The sequence below is a fragment of the Anguilla anguilla genome, chromosome 17, assembly GCF_013347855.1.
Source record: "Anguilla anguilla isolate fAngAng1 chromosome 17, fAngAng1.pri, whole genome shotgun sequence".
Classification (NCBI taxonomy): Eukaryota; Metazoa; Chordata; class Actinopteri; order Anguilliformes; family Anguillidae; genus Anguilla; species Anguilla anguilla.
Window position 1 is genome coordinate 12,334,078 of NC_049217.1, and position 22,366 is coordinate 12,356,443.

The window sequence follows — 22,366 nt, forward strand, 5'->3', positions numbered from 1 at the left end:
GCAGTGGTGTAATCAGCTGTTGATGATGTCGTGACAGCACAGAGGAGCGTGCCAGCGTTTCCTGGTGCGGTGGCAGACTAATAGGGTCCTCTGTCTGTCTCTGACTCTCCCTCAGACACTAGAGTCTGCAGCGAGGTGAGTTCACTTCTGTTCCTTCGCAGGTGCCTGAATGGGAAGAGTGTGTGCGTGTGTGTACAGTAGCAGTATGAGAGCTTGCAGTCCTGACGCGAGCTTCTGCAGAGAGGAGCTCAAGCTCAGGTCCTTTGCTGAATGAATTTCTTGTATTCTGTCATGATGTTTTTAACATTTGTGTGTCCTGTGTCTGTCGTCTCTTAGAGGCGTAGACCATAGGCGACTGATTTCTGTTAAAGTTTGTGTAAAGCAAAACTTACAGTTTATAGTGTATGTCAAATACAGACTGTGGATAACCAGTGTCAGTTCAGTGTTGTATGTGAAGCAGAAATGGAGCAGGTTTGTAATGAATCACTAAAACCGACTGTAGATAACTGATTTCAGTTCAGTGTTGTGTTAAGCAGAGGCAGTAGAGGTTTATAGTGTACCTCTAGAACAGACTGTAGATAAACAATCTCTGATTAGTTTTGTTTTAATATTTTTTGATGGTTTTATAGGATACATAGATTCATTTACTGTTGCTTATGAAAAAATCCATCCAATTGTTGTAAAAACAAAGGTTCAGAGGAAGTAGTATAAGGAAATTAAAATAGCTGCACCTTCTCCGATGACAACTTGGGCATTCTGCTGAAGTGAATATATATATATATATATATAATGTTTTTTGTTTTTTTTTAATTTAAAATTATTTGTTTGTATGTGTGTGTGTGTATATATGTATGTAGTGAGCACCATAATGTTTGAGTCGGACATATTGTAATATTGATTTGGCTCTGTACCAATTCACATGTGGACGAAGTGCTCATTCTCAGCTTTAATTAAACATTTATACATTTTGGTTTCACCATGTAGAAATTACAGCACTTTTTATAAATAGTCCCCCCATTTCAGGGTGTCATAATATTTGGGACAGATGGCATCACTGTTGTTTCTGATTAGTCGGGTGCGTTCAATTGCTTCTTTAGTGCAGGTATAAGAGTTTTTATTTTAGTTTTCTAATTTTTATTTGAGCTTGTTGATTGCCTTTGGAGTCTGTTATTGACGTTTGTCAACATGAGGACCACAGTTGTGCCAATGAAAGTCAAGGAAGCCATTTTTTTCTGGCCTGGAAAGGGAGTTTTGGGACTGTGGAAGACCACTGTAGTGTATGGCCAAATAATACTTTCAATTGTGAAGAACAGATCAAGAACATTCTCCAGGATGTAGGCATAGTTGTGTCAAAGACTACCATAAAGAGAAGAATACACCAGCATATCTAGAGGGTTCACCATAAAATGCAAACCACTGATAAGCCTCAACAAACGAACGGGCAGATTAGAAAAGTACTTTTAAAAAACTGAGCCCTGGAACAAAGTTTTATGGACAGATGAGATGAGTATGTACCTGTACCAAAGTGATAGAAAGAGAAAGAAAATAACTGCCTATGATTCAGAGCAATGCAAGTAGTGCAATAGCTCGTACATGTATGGTTGCTACTGGAACAGGCTCAGTTCTCTTTATTGATGATGTGACCATTGACGGCAGCAGCAAGACGAATTCTGAAGAGTACGAGTACATAAACATTGTGTCTGCTCAGATCCAGTCAAATACCTTGAAACTCACTGGATGGTGCTTCAACTTTCAGCAGCAACTGAACATGCATGTCAATTGCTGAAGACAAGACCGAAGGCAAAAATTTGGTAAAACAAACTGGAACTGAAGATGGCTACAGTACAGGCCTGGCAGAGCATCACCACGGAAGATACATCTGGTGATGTCTTGCAGATGGGTTGCGGACTTGAGTTTGCTGCCAAGTAATAAATATGACATTTATTTAAGATTACATTGATTTTCCAAATTACTTATGGTCCCCTAAAATGGAGGGACTACATATAAAAATGGCTGTTTTTTATACATGGATCTAAATGCCCTCAAATTAGAGCTGTCAATCTGCATTTTAAATTAATATTCCTTGTTTTATTTCAAATCCTATGCGGTGGTGTTGTGCTGCTCATCTGCATTGAAAAGAGTTAGTTGAGGTGGTTCGAGTATCTGATAAGGACTCCTGTTGGGCGCCTCCCTTTGGAGGTGTTGTGGGCATGGCCCCCGGGGAGGAAAACCAGAGGCAGACCTGGGACATGCTGGAGGGATTGGCCTGGGATGAGTTAGCGGAAGTCGCTAGGCATAGGGACGTCTAGGCTGTTCTGCTTGCCCTGCTGCCACTGCGACCCTGATTCAGACTAAGCAGTTAGAAAATGGATGGACGGATAGATGGATTATGTTGGAGTACAGAGCCAAAACAACAAAAAAATTGTATCGCTGTCCTAATACTTACAGAACACACTACCCACACACGTAGACATATCGGTGAATCGGGGGAGGCGCCTGTTCTCCTGTTTTGCCTATAGTTCCCAGGATGCCGAGCAGCTCTGAGACGCAGGAGCATGAGAGGATGCAGGTGGAAATGGACAAGCTGGCCCTTCAGAAGCAGCAGCTGAGAGACAGGCAGGCCATGCTGAGCATGCTGGAGGAGTTCGGGAAGCAGAGCGGCCACATGCAGCAGCACATGCTGGAGTCCGGTATGCACCGTACCCAGTCACTGTCGCACCCGAGTCACTTACCCACTCACACCACACCTAGGCCTGCTACATTAACTTCAGCTTCACTCTTTCTTGTTAAAATATCTTTTCTCTCCAAGAGTAATGCGCTATTAATCTGTTTTACAAATGCACAAAAACCTCACTGGTGTGGTGTGTTATACTATAGTGTGTTACTCTACAGTTTGATACAGTATAGTGGGGTTTGTTGTAATGTGGTATTGGAGGTGATCCTTAACACTGGTCTCGGTGAGCCACAGATTCTGGTTTTTTTGGTTTTGCCATAAAATCAGCAATCGATTCATATCCAAGAAACCAGGACCAGAATTGAGGACCACAGTGGTATAGTGTGAGAAGGTATGTGTTGGTGTGGCATGGTATGGTGTCATGTAGAGCGGTGGGGTATTGTGGAGTATTGTGTGGAAAAAATGTGGTGTGGTGTAGTGTGCTGTGGCACAGTGTAGTGTGGTGTAGTGTGCTGTGGCACTGTGTAGTGTGGTGTAGTGTAGTGTAGCATGGTGAGGTTGTCTGGTCATGTGCTGGTTTATACTGCGCCCATTACCCGCAGAGGAAGCTAAGAGGTCTCTGGAGATTAAAGCAATCAAGAAGCAGCTGGCGATACTCAATGCGAAGGAGGTGGCATTACAGGAGCAGATGGACAAGATCCTTCACCTCAAGAGCCAACCAGGTAATATCCCGCCCCGCCCCCATTTGTGTATTTTTTTTTTTTCACTCTCTATTTCCTGGTTTTGTTCTAAACATTTTTTGTTCCCAAATCAAATAATGAATCCTAAAAAGGAAAAATCCCAAATTAATTGTTTTGTCACACCATGTGAAGAAGTGCAAATTTGGTCATTTGTAAGTTGCTTTAATAATATTTTTGTGTTCCTCCTTGTTAATTTTTCTGATTAATAATTGCTTTTCATTTATTGTTCAGTCCTTGTTTTCTGTTGCTTTGTCCCATGTTTTATATATATATATATTTTTCTCTTCCCTGATGTTTATTCATTTTTTTTATTCTTCATTTTTCATTCTTCCTTGTTTGTCATTTGTCTTTCTTTTTTTTTCAAGTATCAAATCCCAAGAATTGAATCCTGATTGAAATCCAGAAAAATTAATCCCAAGAATCTCCCACTTCAAGTTCCGAATCTAAAATCTAATTGAGTCCCTTGGGTCATAAGTAAAATACCACTATATCCAAATAAAAAAAATGCTTTAATTCCTCCTTGTTTATTTTTTTTCTTTGTTCTTTTACATTCCTTGTTTTTATTTCTCATTCCTTATTGTTCTTTACTGTGACATCACTGACAATTGTTGCTCATAAGGGCATGTGATCACTTGCATAAAAGACAGAAATCACAATGCCTGCAATGCCTGGTCACCTTTAAGACGTATTGATCGGACATTTAGTTTGGTGCGGCCATACCCCAAAATTGTTGCCATTCTCTCTGCCTCTCTGCCCTGTAGATGTCCTGGATACTGCCAGCATCATCTCTCAGGGTGGTGTGTTCGTCCTCCCCCCCATTACCAAGCCTGGTGTAGTACCTCCACCGTCCAAGCCAGGTGAGTCAGTGCCCCCGGTAGCTCAAACCCAGGTCCACGGGAATGCTGAAGCATTTAAACACCACTGCATCCCCATCAACACACACATCACACTCTGCACACACTAATTGGCAACTGCAGTAGGGTGGAATAATGGTTAAGGAACTGGGCTTGCAACACACAGAGAGGCAACGCTGTTGTACTCTTGACTTGAAAGTACTTAACCTGCCTCTGAATTGTGTGTAAAATCACTCTGGATTAATCTGCTAAATGTATGTAAATGAGAACTGACTAATCTTCTGCAGCTTTTAAAAAAAAGATCTTTCCCACACTGTGAGGATGTATCACAGAGATAGGTCAGTTAGGTTTCCTGCAGTCCACTGCTGTGTTTTGGGTGACTTCCTGCTGAGGCTTGTTGGCGTAGCTCCACAGGTGATCCTGGATGCTCAGGACCTGCCCACCACCCCGTCGCTCATGAAGTGCCCGGCCTGCCGTGAGTTAATCATCACGGAAACGGTTTTCAGGGTGGGGGGCACCACCTGGCTGGTGTGCGTCATGTGCTCCATGCTTGGGTATGTCACCAGTAAGCTGCCGGACTTGCAGATCTCTGCAGCTGTCTTTGCTTTGTTTGTGTCATTTTTATTTTTATATAATAGGCCCACAGCTTACAGTCTAAGAGAACATGGGTACTGTAAATAGGTTTTTGTTCTGTGGAATGTGAACTCCTGATCCGGACAAAACCTGCAATTCCCCGGAGGTGATTCATGTACAAACTGCATTCAGTGTCAACTGTGTATAATTTATTTACATGAGAATAGAACTTGAATGCATGGACATAAAAGACGACACCCTCTTCCCAAAAACTAAGCAAACAAACGGTCTCCTCCTGTGCACACCAACACACTCACCCCATCTTGAAGAACGCTCAGTTTGTATTATTAATCAGTATCATATTTGGATTTTATAATGCATCCTCTGATGTACAGTTTGCTAATAACGTGTCTGTTATATATGTTGTGTCGTAATGTTTGTTGAATTGGTAATGGAGTTGAATGTACGCGGTACTCTTTATTGTGGCAGGAAAGCAAATTTCATGTTTTCAACATGATTAATGAAATTAACACGGCAGGCTATGAATGAACCTTCCTTGTCTTTGGGTCCCTCTCTGTGAAAACAGAGAGGTATTATGACTGTGGTTATTATAATGATGATGATTATGACAGGTGTGTTATGATCATGACATCTCGTCCTCCGTAGCGGTGTGTTATGATTAGTGTTATTGTGATGCTGATGATCATGATCTCCTCCTCATCCATACAGGTGTGTGGGCGGCTGTTGCCTCATCCCTTTCTGCGCAAAATGCTTCAAAGACGTGGAGCACAAGTGCCCCAAATGCCGGACCAGGATCCACACCGTCAGCAAGCTGTGAGCTGGCTCGCAGACTAACCCCCCCTCCAGGGGCATTGTGGGAAATCTGTCTCTGACAGAAGGGGTTTCTGCCGATGGCGCGGAACAGAAAACGGCCGGAAGAGACAGAGAGGAATAGGATGAGGAAGAGGAGGATGGCGATCCAGCGGCGTGTGTCCCCTGAACTGTGGGAGGGTTACTGATGCCCATTTACCGATGTCGATTCTGAACCGCGGCCTTCCTCTGGCCTATTTATTTCACAGCTGGGGTGTGCCAAACTCTTACACAGCTGAGCACAGCTTTTGCACAGCTGCACGTGTGCTCAGGTGTGCCAGTTAAAGAGCAGTCAGGAAGTTAAAACAGAAAACCTGTGAAACGCTGACTGCAAAAATATGGCACTGTGACACCTTTCAGCCAGTCTTTAGGTGGCTTTATTCTCTCTCACATATATGGATTACATGGCACATTTAGCAACTGTGGCTAGCCCTTCTCACATTTACCTGTACCTGTACCCTGCTAGCCTAGTACAAGTGTTTACTTGTGTGTTTTGAAGTAATCTTCTGGTTTTTTTTTAAACACAGATCCCAAGATAGACAGGGTAGACAACTGTGTTTTTCTTTTTATTTCATCTGTCATTTATTACAAATGGCAAGTTCAGTGTACATTCTAGGATATAGTTGTTATCTGGGTAAAAGGGCCAGTTGATACATAAAAACATACATAACAGCTTCACAAATGCTATAAACATTAGCATGTACCCAAACAGAAACGGAGAGAAGGTGTTGTGTGCACAAGTCGGATGGTTTAAATTTAAAATGGATGTCCATGCATTGCTTTTTAAATGTGTATTTCCAATATCCAGTCGGACTTCATTTGTTAATCTGTTCACTGGCAAGCCAGAGCGCGTGGTTGTAGAACAGTCGTAATTTTGCATTTTACAGTAACTGGAATCACGGATGCAAAATACGCAGTTGTAAAACAGGCTTTTCTGACATGTTGTTTTGTTTGTGTAAACAGACCATAAATGTGTACAAATAAAACTTTGTGAATATAAGACAATCTCAACTCACGTTGAATCTCACCAGGTGTAACAGGAATATTGTTGGGGCTTTTGGAATCATTAATTAAAAACTGATACAAACTGAAACCAGTCAGCTTGCACACACAGTCAGGAAGTAACAGTGTGAAATTGTTGTTGTGCTCGTAGCCACACTGTTGTCTGTTCTGGACTGTGGGCAGGGACACTGAGGAGAACACACTCATCCAGGGCGTGTGTCAGGGATTACAGGCACACACAAACAGTACTGCACACAGTCCATTTCACTGACATAAAAAGGTCAATGTATATTCCAAACTGTCTGACTTATTAGGCAACGTGCAAAAAGAGCACATAAATGCCCACCATTTATTTTTAAAAAGCACTATTTATTATGAGAGGCATCAATTGTAAAGCGCTTTGGATAAAAGCGCTATATAAATGCAGTCCATTTACCATTTATTATTAATAAGCATTATGCAAGTTTGGACCGTAAACATGCCCACAATGTGCAAAAATGTATTACAAACCATCAATGAACTAAATGCCATTTTCATTGGCAAGGGTACAGAACATTAAGAAAGTCATCCGCTTATCCGTTCCCAGCACTTCCATGAGTACAAATTTCCGCAGATGTCACAAGATATGCAATGTAATATTCCTGCACCCTTTCGTTTTTTTTCCATTTACAGTCAAATCAGTCATTCAAAGCCATTTCAATGTTAGACAATAATATGCAGGAAGCATATTTAACAGAAAATTACAGAACAGCCTCCACCACTACATGTATTTTTGTGTACCCTGCTACCACTTCAAGTCTCCATCCTTCCAAACAAGTTACAGCTGTGTCCTCCCAACAAAAATTGTTCCCAAAAGAGTCAGTGACGTTGTGTTAGAACCCTTTGCCTTCAAAAGTTACTAACGTTCAAACAAACAACTACCCAAACACATCTTACCTGCCTTGCATATTTCTTTGTCACGTGAACATGGTGGAGGATCAGTGCAAGTTTGGGGTTGTGTAACAACATCTGGAGTTGGTGATTTGGTTTTGATCGAAGGCGTCATGAACACTGGTAAATACAACCAAATCTTAACATATCACGTAATACCCACTGGGACAATGTTCGGATGGGAGCAAATTAATTTTACAGCAGGATAATGACCCCAAGCACACTGCTAATAAGATCAAGCTGATGGTGATCTCAGAACAATGCCCCCCCCCCCTCCTGCCCCAGATTCCCCAGTCCAGACCTCAACATAATTTAATGCATTTGGGATTACTTGGATCAAGAAAAGCGTAAAATGCAACCAACTTCTAAGACTGAGCTTTTGAGGTGTTTACAAGAAGCATGAAAAAATATCCCTGCAGATTTCTTTGAAAAACCCAAAGCAAGTCTCCTGAAAAGAATGGAGGCTGTAACAAAGGTAAAGACTGGGCACTAAATACTGAAAGATTTGATATTGTATACAGTCGTAGAGGTTTTTGTGTAATTTTGTGTTAAATATATATTTGCTGCATTATTTTCTGACACTGAAAAATAGCTTGCACTTAATGATGATTTTCACTGGAAAGAAAGTAAAAGAAAGGATGACGGCCTGACTTTTTGCATGGTACTGTCTATCGCCAGATGTGTTACCTGTTAAATGCACACGCAGGTAACCACAGCAACCGAGGACATCATACCTGCGTGTGTGACAGCCCTGCGTTTACTGCAGTGTGGGAATGAGTACATGCAAATCTGTACAATTTCAACAGGAGTATGAAAGGACAGCACTGTCTGCTCTGCATCAGACCAACAGCCCCCTCAGCCAGTTTCTATGGAACAGCACAATAAAACATGCATTTCAATGCCTTTTATTTACATATTAACTCACAGTTCACCCCATACATAGTGCTTCTCATGGTTAACAGCTTTCAGTTATGAAAGCAATGTTTTCATAACTTTGTAATGTTAAATTACCTTGTTGTTACGTTTTTATTTTTAAGAAAAGTAATATTTTTTTGCCAGCAATAGCCAATGATAAACAGGTTCTTATTATGCCATATCTTATTATGCTGCATCTTTATGAAAGCTAACAGAAAAAAAATGCTCTTAAGAGATCTCAATTTTAGTCTGTTTGATTATTAGTTACTCACTGAGCAAAAGAAATCAGGAAAGTTCCCCAGTCAAGCAATGCAATCAGCAGATGGATTAATGTCTGCTGCTATTGAAAGCATCATTTTTTTGTTGTTGTTGGCTTCTGAGAAATTGCTGCTCTGTGAGATTTTTATATTTTTGCTGAATTTGCCAGGGGTAAAAAAAAACTGCTTGAGAAACACTGGATTAAGCCATTGCAAAATGATCCATTTAGGGACACGAGGACAGTCTTCAGCTGTCATTTGTGAGCTCTTCAATAATCGTATTTAAAATGCCGGATAAATTAAATGATTGCACTAATGCAGGGGTGTCCAATCTTATCCGTAAAGGGTGCAAGATTTTTTGGTTTTAGCCCAGCTCTAAGACCCCTGATTCAACTTGATTGCAGACCATGATTAGTTAATTAGTTGAATCAGGTGTCGTAGTCCTGGGCTAAAACAAAGCCCGGCACCCACACCGGCCAGATAAGATTGGACACCCCTGTGCTAATGCAGTCATTTAGAACAGATGTTGGAGCGAAATCCAGTAATGGATCTAGGTCCTCCAGGGATGGGGTTCCACACCCCTTCTTCCACCGTATTGAGTATGCAGGCTGAGCAGCGCAGGAAGACCAGGCTCCAGTGCTGCTGAGGAGTGTGTGCTGAGCTTGAGCTGGGCAGCCACCTGAGCCTGACACTGGGTTTGTTTAAGGCCAGATTGAGAGTACTGTGTAATGCAAATCTCTGACCCAACAGCACCCTCTATAGGGACACATAGTTATTTACAGGTACACACACACACACACACAGACAGACACGCATGCATACACGCATGCACAGATACATTATTATCTTTTCCCTCCCCAGCCTCAATCCAGCAAAATTCTTCCCCTTTAGCGCTACTACAACTCTACACAGAATATGCTTGTCATAAAAAAATGTCTAAAGTTATGTACAATTTTGTTATAAAAAGATAAAGTACAGGTGTGGTCAGTCAGCGCCATGCAGAACTGCCGCAGATGAAAGGTGGTGTATCCGGTCCAGCTGTTACTGGAATATCCTGTGGGAGTTATGCTGGGGCGGTAGGATATTGGAGCTGCTTTCAGGTGACAGGCACAACCCAAAGCCGCACCCCTTTCCTGTCCTGCTCACACTCAGCGCATGACCCGAGCATAGCGGTCCAGCACTCTGTCCGCCCACCACCTTCCCACTCTTCACACCTTCTCTACCCCAAAAATGAGCAGAAAGATCCAATTCTTTCACAGAAAAAAAATACAGTTTCTTTATAAGTTTGATCATGGCAAACATACCTGAAGCTTTTTCTGGAAAGCCTGCAGTGTAACCGCAACCCGGTTTTGGGTGGCCAGGTTTGGACGGGTACAGTGGAATAGTAAGATAGGTGTCCAATGGAAGCAGGTTACTGTTGGTTTGGAAGCTAGTCTGCCGATGTTCAGGAATGAAATATGGGGCATTCCCTCTGGTGGAGTTCAGACCGGAGGGAAGTCTCGCTGCCATGGAGGTATATATGTGCTGGACAAGGCCTCCCAAAAACTCCACTCTGCAGAACTTACTGGTTGCCAGATTTACCAGAAACCCTCAGTCCCAGTGGAGATGGAAGCCATGTCCATCCAGCAGGTCAGAGGAGAGGATGCCCAGTGGGCTATCAGGACCTAGCACCTCCCCGGGCCCAACTGCCGTGGGGAGTTCCAGCCAGTCCATGTCCTCCCCGCCGTCCTGCAGCTCAAATGCAGGGCAGAGGGGCAGGGCATCCTCCATGGGGGAGTCCAGCAGCGGGCAGTGCAGCGTCTGTGGCCCCGCCCCCTCCGCCACGCCTGCCAGTGTGTCCTCCAGAAACGCCTCCAGCTGCCGGTCGGACGCCAGGGTGACCGGGATGGGAATGGGGTCAGCGGTCAGAGCAGGGTCAAGGGTCGGGGTAGGAGGGGCCACTTGTACCTGTGGAGGGGGCCGGGACAGGGCCGAGCTGATGGGCAGGGTGCTGATGCTGGCTGTAACTGGGGTAGAGGGCAGACTCTGCCTCACTGTGGGGGAGATCTCTGTTCCAGAAAATGAATTTGAGGGATTAGTGCAGGAGCCAATAATCTACATTCTCAGCACACACAGCATTAAAGGTCACGTGTTAATAATTATAGTGCCTATGTCAGGGGGTTGAATCTTCTGTCTGATTACTCGCCAGCTAAAGTGGTGAGTTAATTAATTAGCAATATAAATGGATGCAGCCCCCTCTAACATACACCAACACACACACACACACTCCAACTCCCCCATTCATGCATGCACACACCACATCTCTCCCCTGCACATACACATGTGCATTCACACACTGCTCACCTCCGCTCTCAATCAATACGTCAAACAGATCATCCATTGGATGGCTGGTTACCATGGGAACCTATAGTGGAGTGAAAACAGAGAGGAACTGTTTGGAACTGCTAAGGTAATCTAAGAAGATTTAACCAGAATCCTGAAGTGGGCAGTATATTAATAACATTATTATTATTATTATTATTACTAATTATTAGTACTAATAAAGGTTTAGAGTAGCTTGACTGGCTAGTGAAAAAAAAGCACACACATTTTCCTGTGAAGTCTGCTTGTGACAGTGTCACAGTAAAAAGAACTACACCAATAAAATTGAACAGTGTGCCTATGTTACCTGTGCCTGCAGGCTGCGGGTCTGCTTGACAGCCTCCTCATAGCGGGGTGGGTCCTTAGCCTTGGGAGTGTGGTCACTGGAGCTGGGCGACTGGAGGATGAGGGTTGGTTGGGAGGTGGAAAAGGACACGCATCACGCTACTGTAAAGCATCACTTCTAATATACTATGTGAACAGGTATCTAAACCAATAGAATATAATGTACACATGCAGATCATATAGGTAAGTAAAATAACAGGCATGCATAACAGATCTAACATACAATGGTTCAGAGAGTTGTTGATGCATGGAACAGATTGGCAGGTCATTCTCCTGTTCCTATGATGTAAATTTAAGGGCTAGTCAAGATGGTGATTTTGGGGTACCCTGTATGTGGGTCCGTTGGGAAGTGCGTGGGTCAGTGATGCACTGGAAAGGGGCCCCCTCGCTTGGCTGCTGTTCAGGAAACTCTGGGTTTCTTTGGCCTCTGCCTGGCTACGGCTGAGACCGTGCCAAGAACCGGAGGTAGTGCATGCTGGGAAGACCTGAGAAAGTGGATGAAAGGGATGAGAGTGGGGCAAGGGGTAACAGTCAGTGCTATGGGAACAGTTTTTTTGGGGGGGGAGGGGGCAGGGTGATTCACTATCTGTTTCTTGCAGTCAGAATTTAAATATTGATGAAAGGAGGAATAAAAGGAGGAACACTCGCAAGTTAAAATACAAGTAATTTTGAAATAACAGCAAGAGGATAATTGATTAAATAAAGAACACTATCTCTATCAAAGCATCAAGGAAATGAAAATGCAAAGGATGAAACAGGAGCAGGCACTTGACCATGTGGTCTGGGGGTGGTTTATTTTAATTGGTTTTAATGCATGTACTCTGTGCTACTCTGTTCTTGTTCAATTTCCCCAGTCTTGCTTAGGCATATATATAATATATGTATCCCTGTGGTACCTGCTGGCTGGTGTTGTTGCTAAGCAGCAGTAGGGCAGTGGAAGAGACAGGCAGGAGGATGTGGTTGTCAGGCGGGGCCTTTGGAGGGCCTGGCTGAGGGTTTGAGAGAGGCTCCTCCTGTTTGACCACCAGGGGTAGAGTAGGAGCTGAGCAGTTTGGGGACCCTGCCCTGTGCTCCGCCCCCTCTGCGGGGCCTGACCCGGCCCCCCGCTGGCCCCGCCTCTCCACCCCCTCCAGCTGCTTCCTCAGCTCCTCCACCCTGCGCCTCTCCTGCTGCAGCCTCCTCGTCAGCTCCTCGATCTGCCGCTCCTTCTCCCTGAGCTGCTCGTCCCTGAGCCGCTCGTCCTGCCCCCCCGGGGCGGGGCGGTCCCCGACCTCACCGCCGGGGCCGGAGAGCTCAGAGGGGGCGGGGGAGACGGAGGGCGGGGGCGTGGGGCTCGTGCTCCCCGGAGACCCCGCCCCCGGGCCGTCCTGGAATGGCCGCAGTCTCTCGATCAGCTCGGCCTTGGTGCCCGAGACGGGGAGCCTCCTCAGCTTCAGCTCCTGCCTCAATCTGGCAACCTGGAGGCAGGGAGTGGGGAAACCCATTGAAAGGCTTTGTTTGGCCGAACCCAAGCATGTATAAATAGGCTTTTTTTGAAAGGCTCAATGGCTTCGGTACAATCAGTTAAAAATTTCCAAAAAAGAAAAGTTATTTGTAATAAATTGACACATTATAGTTATTATCATTTCCGTCTTGTGTTTTATTGCATTATCACCTTCATACTGAACAGTGTGCCCACAGCCTATTAACCCCTCCCCTTCAGTACCCCATGGTCAATGTGTGTTCAGCATGTGTTCAGCGTGTGTTCAGGGCATCACCTTCATTTCGTTGAGCTTGACAGGTAGGGCAGTATTGCTGCTGATTGGGTCATTATTTGCCCGTGTGGTGGCAGAACTATACTGGGTCACCACAGTGGGGGTGGGTTGGCTTTCATTACCCCTCACTGCCTCACTGACACTCTCATTCTGCCCTCCTGCCACTGACCTGTAGGGGGAGAGGCAGACATCAGTGAAGTGGGGAAGCAGTGACAGGGAGATTTTGTCGTGTTTTATTTCACAGAGAACAGCCACTGCACTGCTGAGCCTGGAGCAAGACTGGCCTGATTGAGTAGTCCTGAGTAGTACTGATTTCTGTGAGGGCGTACATTAGTGGAACCAGGCTGAGTACTGGGGTGTACTGTTATTCTCTGGATTTTTGTGGGGGCTTACGTTAGCAAAACCAGACTACAGGGGGTCTAATTTATGTGCAGGATTTCGGTGTGGGGGGGGGAGGTGTATGTTGGCGAAATCAGGCTGAGTACTGGGGGTCTACTGTATGTGATGGGTTTATGTAGAGGCATACGTTAGCAGAGTTAGGCTGAGTACTGGTGATCTACTGTAAGTGCTGTATTTCTGTGGAGGTGTATGTTAGCAGAAACAGGCTGAGTACTGGTGATCTACTGTAAGTGCTGTATTTCTGTGGAGGTGTATGTTAGCAGAAACAAGCTGAATACTGGAGATCTACTGTATGTGCAGGATTTCAGTGGAGGGGAGGGGCATACGTTAGCGGCGCCGGCGGGACAGCCTGGTAGCTGCAGAGCTGGTGCGGTTGCCGCTGCTGGCCGAGGATCTGGAGCTGCAGAAAGAGCTGCTGCTGCTGCTGCAGGAGGGGGCCGTAGGACGAGCCCACGCTCAGCTTGCCGGACCCGGGCCTCTGGTCCGGCGGCACGTACTGGTGGTACTTCAGCTTCCTCACCTTTGGCCGGCCATCTTGGGCCTTCTTCCCCCGGCTGCTGTCAGTCACTATTTTGGGCAGGCTGTGCTGGAGTGAGGCAGATTAATGGCCAATGTCCAAACCTCCTGGAGAAGCTCAACTGACAAACGTTGCGCACGCCACACTAATTGTATTGTTCTAGTTCTACTAAGTAAGCTAGTTGCATTGTGCTACCTGAGCTAAGAGCTAAATGAACAAGCTGCACTAAATAAGCTAGCTGAGCTAGCCTAGCTAGCGGTACTAACAAAGCTTACTGAGCTAAAATATAGGTAATGCAACAAATGGCTTCTTTCAAGCTATTTAACAAATGACCTCATTCTCAATGAATTGTCCATACTGACAAATTTCACAGTAGAGAGGCATATTAATGTTTTATATTAGACAGCAGGCTTTTTATTTTACTCTTTTAATATGAAGCATATGAACATATTCAGTTTCCTGCACTGAGTGTTCTCCCCATTGTGTGTTAGCGCTGTGAACGCTTGGTTTACCTTCACCAGGGTGGTGCCCTCCTTGGCAGGACTGACTGGGCTGATTGGCTGTGAGGCAGCCCCTGGGTGGTGGACTGGCTGCTCTTTGATGGAGAGAACCTTGAGGAAGTCTGCAGGGGCCTGTGAGGTGGGTGGGCAGGACTGTGATGAGAGTGAGTGAGTGAGTGAGTGAGTAACGACACTTAATAGCACAACAGAGGCAATCAGTCCTGAACATCAAATAGAGGAAAGACAGCTAGAAGGAAAAAATGTTTTAAGTCTGCATGCAAACTGCCTGAACACACCTTTTGCTGATTGCAAAAACAGATATTATTATTATTATTATTATTATTATTATTATTATTATTAATATTATAGTCATCATCATCATCTAGACAGAGGGATGACCCATACCTGCAGGGCCGGGTTGGGGACATCAGTCGGTTTGGGTTCCTCTGGGGGTGGCCTCTGATTGGCCAGTTGCTCGTGGGAAAGTGCATCACCACTGTCCTCATCAAAGGAGTACACATCCCGTGCCTCTGTGCGGCCTACCTCCCCAACTGCAGGGCCAACATGAGAGATTTTTAACCAATGATCACTTAGAATACAGCAAATGAACCAAGCGATCATCACTTAGAATACAGCTTATTAACCAATGATCACTCAGAACAGAGGTTATTAACCAATGAGCATTCACAATATAGGTTGTTACAAATAATCCCTCTGAATGTATCTTAAGCTATGATCCCTCTGAAAAAAGCTTACTAACAGTCATGAATCAGAATGGCAGAGAGGCCAGAGCTTGGCCTTGCAGGAGGTCAGTATGAATCATAGGTTCCCAGCCCTGTTCCTGGAGATAGACTGTCTGGAAGGTTTTCATTTCAACCGTAATTTGGCACACCTGATTCTACTAATTCGCAGCTTAATGAGATCTCTAGCTGTTGAATGAGATGTGCTTAGTTAAGGTTGGAGTGAAGACCTACAGGACAGTAGTACAGTATATCCAGGAACAGGGTTGGGAACCACAGGTATAAATTAAGGGATGCAGTTGGCTAACCAGCAGGGCTCTCTTACCACTGAGGGCCTCCTTGCCGGTGGAATCTACGGGCAGGATGTTCTTCTCCACCAGCTCCAGGGGCCCGGGGCGCTGCGTCAGCTTCTTACTCAACCTGTCGGCCAGCTTCACCCTCTTCAGCTTCAGCTGCGCGGCCTGGAGAGAGGCTTCCGCCTGGGTTTCTGCCGTACAGCCAGAAAGAGGTCAGGTTTCCACCAATGGGGGGATTACTTATAAAAAGTATTGTGATTTCTACATGGTGAAGCCAAAATGTATAAAAATCCCCCTAAATACAAGCTGAGAATGCCAGGTGACATGGGGCTGAGATCTCTGAGAGTGCTCTGCAGCAGTGCTGATGCAGTGTGGTACTGTACCTTGCAGGATGTGCATACGGACCCGCTCTGGCCACCGCCTGATCCTGTGCTTCAGGAAGTTTTCTGTCTGCTGGCGAGACGGCAAAAGAGAGAAACTGAGTCCATGAAGCGCATGCTGTAACATCACATCTGTTAAAATGAATGTGTGTGTGCTTGCGTGCGTGTGTGGGTATGTGTGTGTGTGTGTGTGTGCGTGCGTGCGTGTGTGTGTGTGTGTGTGTGTGTGTGAGTACATGGTCTTACCCTCTCTCTCTCTAGGCTACGGATTTGTTTGTGGAAGGCTGCCGAAGTCTTCAGGGCTGTAGGGGAATAGGGGGGGGGGGGGGGGTTACAGACACTCACTCATTAATCAAGGAGTCTGGTCTGATGAATCTCTGGTGACGACCGCTCTTTAAGCTGAGACAATGTACACATGACACTTCACCAGTCACAAGCAGTGAGCAATACAGGAAAGTATGCAATAGATGCACATGAATGTACATTAGAGTCAGGTAACAGACTAACAGACTCCACCTGGTATGGGCAGTGCATGCATCATAGTTGTAGTGTGGCCGTCTCCAGAGAATTATGTTAAGTTTACTGAAAGAGGCAGCCTTGGCATGCTAAAAATTGTCTAAAACCAATGAAGCAAAATGAAAAACAATCCTAAATTCGTAGTTCTTTCAGAAATGAATGCTCATTTTCTTTTACAACTTTGGGGAACGCTTGCACAATCAGTGATCTGGGTAGCTTTTGTTTGGGTTTTGAGTTGAGTGCCAGACCTTTGTAGGGTAACGGTCATGTTCGGCCTGTGCGGGGTTGAGTCACGCTTGGCTGTCACAATGATTGGTGGAACTTGGCTCGACTCGCCTTGATTTCTCACTTAAAAGACTCAAACCGAAAACAGGAACGGGGGGAAAAAGCCCCCCTCTGCGTTATGACCGAGTGAGACGAGACTCCACACGGTGAAGGAACGGTTCAGCAGGACGTGGTTGTTATCGCGTTCATTCGTGATGCGAGACAGAGGGGGATATGGAGCCATTGTTTAGCTGGCTCTCGCTAGACATCTTTAACTGAGTCACCCCATTACTGTATCATTGAGGGGTTAGTAATCAGCCCACAACTGACACAATCAGTGCGGGGTTATCTATGCACAACCAGGGATGTCCAAGTAGTTATATTGAGGTCAGCTTTGGGGCGGGATTCCCACAAGTCCCATGGGACTCACTGTAATTTGTGCGGTAGTGGGAAATGTTTAGCCTACTGCGGGGGGGAGTGGGCAGTTAGTAAAAAAAGCTGTGGGTCCCAGCTTCCCAAAATAACCTCAAGTGTGGAAATTGCGCTGAAGCATGGTGAGTAGCCTACACAGTCACCAAAAATCCAACAGGGAAGTCCGACATTTTGAAATACTTCTCTATTGTTGTCGATGATCCTGGAAAGGAACTTCCTTTTGTTTGCAATAACACATGTTCAAAAGTGCTAAGGCACTGTGGCCATAAATTGGTCATATCGGAAATCAGACGCCACACAGACTATGAACTATTATGAAGGGTCAAGTTAAACTGTTTCAAATGACCAGCCATTTGCCAGTTTGTGCAAGTTCATCCAAGTAATTTCTGCAGAACCTGATTCATCAGCTATGCTCCTACATAATTCTAAACCAGTGCTCCTCAACCCTGGTCCTGGAGAGCCACAGGGACTGCTGGTTTTTGTAGTTATTCAGCACTTATTTGACCAATTTACGTAGTTGAATACACATTCAACTCCTCACTTCATCTGGTTTCTCGGGGTTGAATTTGTCACTGATTTTAAAATAAAAACAACACACCCAAGGGTTCCCAGGGTTGGGGACCCCAACAGACCCTGTGACTCTCCAAGACCAAGGTTGGGGACTCCAGCAGACCCTGTGACTCTCCAAGACCAAGGTTGGGGATCCCAGCAGACCCTGTGACTCTCCAAGACCAGGGTTGGGGACCCCAGCAGACCCTGTGACTCTCCAAGGCCAGGGTTGGGGACCCCAGCAGACCCTGTGACTCTCCAAGACCAGGGTTGGGGACCCCAGCAGACCCTGTGACTCTCCAAGACCAGGGTTGGGGTCGTTCAGGGTGAATGAAATGTTCAAGGCAGCATGCAAGTGTGTGTTTTGAAACGGTGACAGAGAGGGTTGGAACTGTGGTGGTGATAATACTCACATGGCATGATGCCCTGTCGGGTCAGCTGCTCACGGGTACACCTTTGCTGAAGACGCACATGGAGAGCTGGCGGGGAGTCGGAGTGAGAGAGAGATCAGAAGAGAAGCAGAGGGAACAGTGCTGACTCTGTCTCCCACCCAGCTGACTCTCACAAGCTCACATAGCAGGATGTAGCCTGACAAATCCTGGGAAACTAAGCCAGGCAGGCCACACCCACCAATAAAGCCCCACCCCCAGTCTCCCACCAGCACACTTCCTGTCTGAATGTGACAATTCAAGGTCTCTGGCAGAATGATTACCCGAACCCTTAATCACACTATGTGGTGGAGGGGTCAAACTCAGGGACAGTGTTTATTTAGCTGTGCCAAGCATTTCCCCAATCAGCCCTGTAAGTGGTTCTGGCTCGGTATGTGATTGTTGTTACTGTAAATCCAACAACAACAACAAAAAAGACTTCCTTTAAAGCTGAACTTCCTTTGAGCTTTCAAATAATTCGATATTTCCACACAATCTCTGCTCCATTCTGAGTTTGTTAGCTGTGATGTCATTAGTGATGTCATTGAAGACCAGGCAGCTGAGCTCAACCCCGTCTGCATTTGGCCAAAACTGAACAATTTAACAAAATGGGGGGCACCCACAAAGAAAGGAGCAATAATGGGCCTCTCCTTTCAACTTTTGTCTACCGTTTCAATTACACTTATAACCTAAAAAATGATGTCATAATGTTTATGAATATGAATAGCAATAACTACTGTTTGTACGTGGTCACACCGTTTTCTGCCTTTAAAACACACCTGTCAATCAATTATTTCAAGTAGTTTGATGTGTTCATGACTTCCAAGCCAATTAAAGAAAGCACTTCATGAAAAAATGTACTTTCTCACTAAACAGGCCAAAAAGCTTTATAAGAATCAAGCTCTTGTTTCGCTCTCTGCGTAACTGTGAAATCAAGCTATTTTTTTACATTCCTAGTTATTGCCATAGCTTCACTGTGTTTGGATGACCGAGCGCCAAGTACCCGTATGTCCCGGGGAAGAGTTAAATAAAATAACTTTGCACTGGCAGGCACACCCAGGTGCTGTGACTGGGCTCTGTGTCAGAATAAACCTGCAGTTTAAGCACTAAGCATGTAACTCTGGCCTTGGAAAGCATGTGTCTCTGTAGCAGCTTGCTGTGTTTTCTGGCTCTTAATAAAACACTTGAAGGTGACAGAGTGAGGTTAGGGGTGGAGACATGAGAAGGTAACAGGGTGAGGGTAGGGGTGGAGACATGAGAAGGTGACAGGGTGAGGGTGGGGGTGGAGACAATAGAAAGAGACAGAGTGAGGTTCGGGGCTGTAACAATCTGCAGACATTAGTAAAATGTTAGAAGGTGATGGAGGAGCTGCTGGTGATGACGCAGGCTACGTGATTAATGAGGCCAGCTCACGGATAGTCTGATCCTTGGATTAAGGAGAGCCCCACAGCCACATTACACGGGCTTGTCTCAACTTCCAGAGGATCTACGAGCTATCGCCCACTCAACCAGCACACTGACTCACTCCCAGAACATAAACTACAGCTGTGTGAACAGGGGTCGGGGTGCATGAGTGTGTGTGTGTGTGTGTGTGTGTGCTCGTGTACAGAAAGAGAGTGAGAGGCAGAGAGAGTGTATGCATGTGGTACCGGAGGGGCAGCGTGTTCAGTTGGCAGGTTCAGAACATCGTGTCCTGTTCTGCCCAGCCCAGTTTCCTGCTGTGACCTGCTGCATACCTCCACACCCATACATACACACACACTTACACACACACACACACGCGTACACACACACCATCAGCCAAAACAGCAGAGAGCTGGCAATGGCACATTTAGCCTGTGAGTGGCACAGAGTGCAACAGAAGGCTCTGCTCACAGACAGTGTAAATGATGAACTCTCTCCACAGCCAACAGTGAATCTCTATGGATCGACCCTCACTTTGCGCATGTCCTCAGCAGACTCCTCATCCTGGGTCACACACACATCTACTACACATCACTCACGGGTACAGAGGGATATTTACTAGCACAGTAGAATCACAACTACACATTCTGTCAGCCAATAAGAGACCAGTGAACTAACTGAAATTATCATGGAAGATGTCCAAGGTAGATGGGAATGTGCCTGCAGGGCATTGTGGGGAATGTGTGAAGATGAGCAGGGTGTGCAGAGAGGTTCAATAGGAGCCCAGTAATGAAGGTGTCTGCTGCAGCATTTCTCATTGGTACAGGAGGATGAGGGAACATTGAACGCAAGTACACCTTCTTAGTGTGGATACCCCCCCCCCCCCCCAACACACACACACACACACACACACACCCACGCGCACACACACACACACACACCCACTCGCACACACACACACACACACACACACACAAAACCATGGGGATTCCAGCTGGCAAGCCTCTTTTTGTAAATAGGTGCAAGAGCTTTGACAATCAAGAGGAATGGAACAGCCTGTCCACATTCCCCACTGCCTCTCCACTCTGGGCCAAGGCCCTGACGTCACAGCCCAGAGAGAGAGGATGCATGTTCAGAGAGTCTGAGAGAGGCGGACGGACTACGGACACATGCAGAGAGACAGAGAGGGACAGAGAGAGAATAGAGATGTACAATGAGACTGAGTAAAGGAATAGATACGGACAGTATCTAGAGACTGACAGAGGGACAAAGGAAGAGAGAGAAAGAGATGGGGCAATGAACACAGAGATAAAAGAGGAAACCATGGAGGGATAGAGAGACAGGAGGGCTGAAAGATTAATAGGACCGTAAGAACACACACAGACATGAGTATGAGGAGAAGGGAGAGACAGAGCTGGAGAGTGAGGCGAGAGAGGCGAGCACCTGATCTGAATCGGCTCCTGCAGGTGCTGGGGGTCTCCACATCCACACAGGCCATGGCAGGACAGCAGCACTGTCAGAGAGGGTGCCCTTTACAGTCCTTCAGAGGGGGTGCCTTCTGGAGTCCATTAGTATGGTCGCCTTTTAGAGTTCATCAGAAGGTATGTCCTATAGAATCCATTAGAGTCCACTACAGGGGGTGCCTTCAGAGTCCTTTAGATGGAGGCGCCTTCCACAGTCTCTTAGAGTCTCCGAACAGGTCTGTTAAAGTCTATCAGAACAAGCACTGGTTAGAGTGAGATTGAAGCAGATTGTGTTAAGAGTCCATTAGAGGCAGATTCTGTTAAAAGTCCAGTAGAGGCAGATACTGTTAAGACTCCAGTAGGGGCAGATTCTGTTAAGACTCCAGTAGAGGCAGATTCTGTTAAAACTCCAGTAGAGGCAGGTACTGTTAAGACTCCAGTAGAGGCAGGTACTGTTAAGGGTCCATTAGGGCAGGTTCTGTTAAGAGTCCATTAGAGGCAGCATCCATTGGAGGAGGTCGGCGTGAGAGTCGGTTGGTGCAGGAGGCAGCATCGCAGTGGCTGTGGGTTGCTGTCCCAGGGTTTCTCTGGCCACTCTGGGAGAAGCAGAGCTGGGAGGAACTACTCACTGCCTGGGACACTTCTCACCACTCACAGTGGTCCCTCCCTCTCTCCCTCTGTTTCTCTCACTCCCTCCCTTTCCTGCCCCCTCTCTCTCCTTCCCTGAAGGAAGAGTGTGCCTTTGTGTTTCTCACTGTAGTGTGAGAGTCAGTGGAGAGACAGGTAAAGGCAGTCCATGTCCTCGTGGCACTCATCGAGTTCATTACCCAAATGGCCAAGAGCAGGAGCCAATCACAGAGCTAGACCCTACAGCCCACTATAGCATATATGTGTGCATAAATCTGACTGTGCCTATTGTGTGTGTGTGTGTGTGTGTGCAGGAAGGTGGCTCTCGAGATACAGTACAGATGTGGTTTGTTCACAAATTCCTGTCTGTCCTATAAATCTGACAGTGACCGATAACCGGGTGTTATGTTAACAGGGTGTTATGCACAGGTCCCCCTGCCCCACAGAATTCAGACTCCACTAATGGAATTAGTGCAGGCGGTACAAAATATACAGCTTCACAAACTGCCCAGATTGTAGCTGAGCAATTTGCCATGTCATCACCATGTTTCTGCATCACCATTTCAGAAAAAACAA

The 22,366-nt window shown here is 45.9% G+C and overlaps 2 protein-coding genes across 7 annotated transcripts; one reads left to right on the plus strand and one right to left on the minus strand.

Annotated features, from left to right (window-relative positions):
* Position 1: 1 nt before the first annotated feature.
* Positions 2 to 6,711, plus strand: LOC118217219 (lipopolysaccharide-induced tumor necrosis factor-alpha factor homolog). Of its 2 annotated transcripts, XM_035399069.1 has the most exons (6): positions 2 to 135; positions 2,520 to 2,690; positions 3,277 to 3,396; positions 4,176 to 4,271; positions 4,675 to 4,822; positions 5,571 to 6,711. In XM_035399069.1, the coding sequence occupies exons 2-6, from the start codon at positions 2,528 to 2,530 to the stop codon at positions 5,677 to 5,679; spliced, it is 636 nt and encodes a 211-aa protein (XP_035254960.1). In that variant the 5' UTR covers positions 2 to 135; positions 2,520 to 2,527; the 3' UTR covers positions 5,680 to 6,711. The 2 variants fall into 2 exon arrangements, with proteins under 2 accessions (XP_035254960.1, XP_035254961.1); XM_035399070.1 differs by lacking the exon at positions 2 to 135 and having other exon boundaries at positions 847 to 2,690.
* A 2,202-nt stretch (positions 6,712 to 8,913) lies between these two features.
* Positions 8,914 to 21,907, minus strand: mrtfbb (myocardin related transcription factor Bb). Of its 5 annotated transcripts, none has more exons than XM_035399061.1 (14): positions 21,144 to 21,907; positions 18,282 to 18,347; positions 16,354 to 16,409; positions 16,111 to 16,180; positions 15,757 to 15,921; positions 15,097 to 15,242; positions 14,704 to 14,823; positions 14,001 to 14,260; positions 13,279 to 13,444; positions 12,418 to 12,978; positions 11,848 to 12,006; positions 11,484 to 11,573; positions 11,159 to 11,219; positions 8,914 to 10,863 (listed from the first exon to the last, which is right to left on the minus strand). In XM_035399061.1, exons 1-14 carry the CDS (start codon positions 21,196 to 21,198, stop codon positions 10,406 to 10,408), a joined length of 2,433 nt encoding a protein of 810 aa, XP_035254952.1. In that variant the 5' UTR covers positions 21,199 to 21,907; the 3' UTR covers positions 8,914 to 10,405. The 5 variants fall into 5 exon arrangements, with proteins under 5 accessions (XP_035254952.1, XP_035254950.1, XP_035254946.1 ...); XM_035399059.1 differs by having other exon boundaries at positions 14,704 to 14,844; positions 16,111 to 16,177; positions 21,144 to 21,904; XM_035399055.1 differs by having other exon boundaries at positions 14,704 to 14,844; positions 21,144 to 21,904.
* Between the last annotated feature and the right edge of the window lie 459 nt (positions 21,908 to 22,366).

Excerpts from the sequence above, each read along its gene's own strand:
- LOC118217219 (XM_035399069.1), top strand. The coding sequence starts at position 2,528 with ATGCCGAGCAGCTCTGAGACGCAGGAGCATGAGAGGATGCAGGTGGAA. Across the intron at positions 2,691-3,276 it reads GCAGCACATGCTGGAGTCCG|AGGAAGCTAAGAGGTCTCTG; the intron begins GTATGCACCGTA and ends CATTACCCGCAG. Across the intron at positions 4,272-4,674 it reads ACCTCCACCGTCCAAGCCAG|CTCCACAGGTGATCCTGGAT; the intron begins GTGAGTCAGTGC and ends TTGTTGGCGTAG.
- mrtfbb (XM_035399055.1), bottom strand. The coding sequence starts at position 21,198 with ATGGCCTGTGTGGATGTGGAGACCCCCAGCACCTGCAGGAGCCGATTC. Across the intron at positions 18,348-21,143 it reads CAGGAGCCGATTCAGATCAG|CTCTCCATGTGCGTCTTCAG; the intron begins GTGCTCGCCTCT and ends ACTCCCCGCCAG. Across the intron at positions 13,445-14,000 it reads GTCCCGCCGGCGCCGCTAAC|GTCAGTGGCAGGAGGGCAGA; the intron begins GTATGCCCCTCC and ends CTCCCCCTACAG.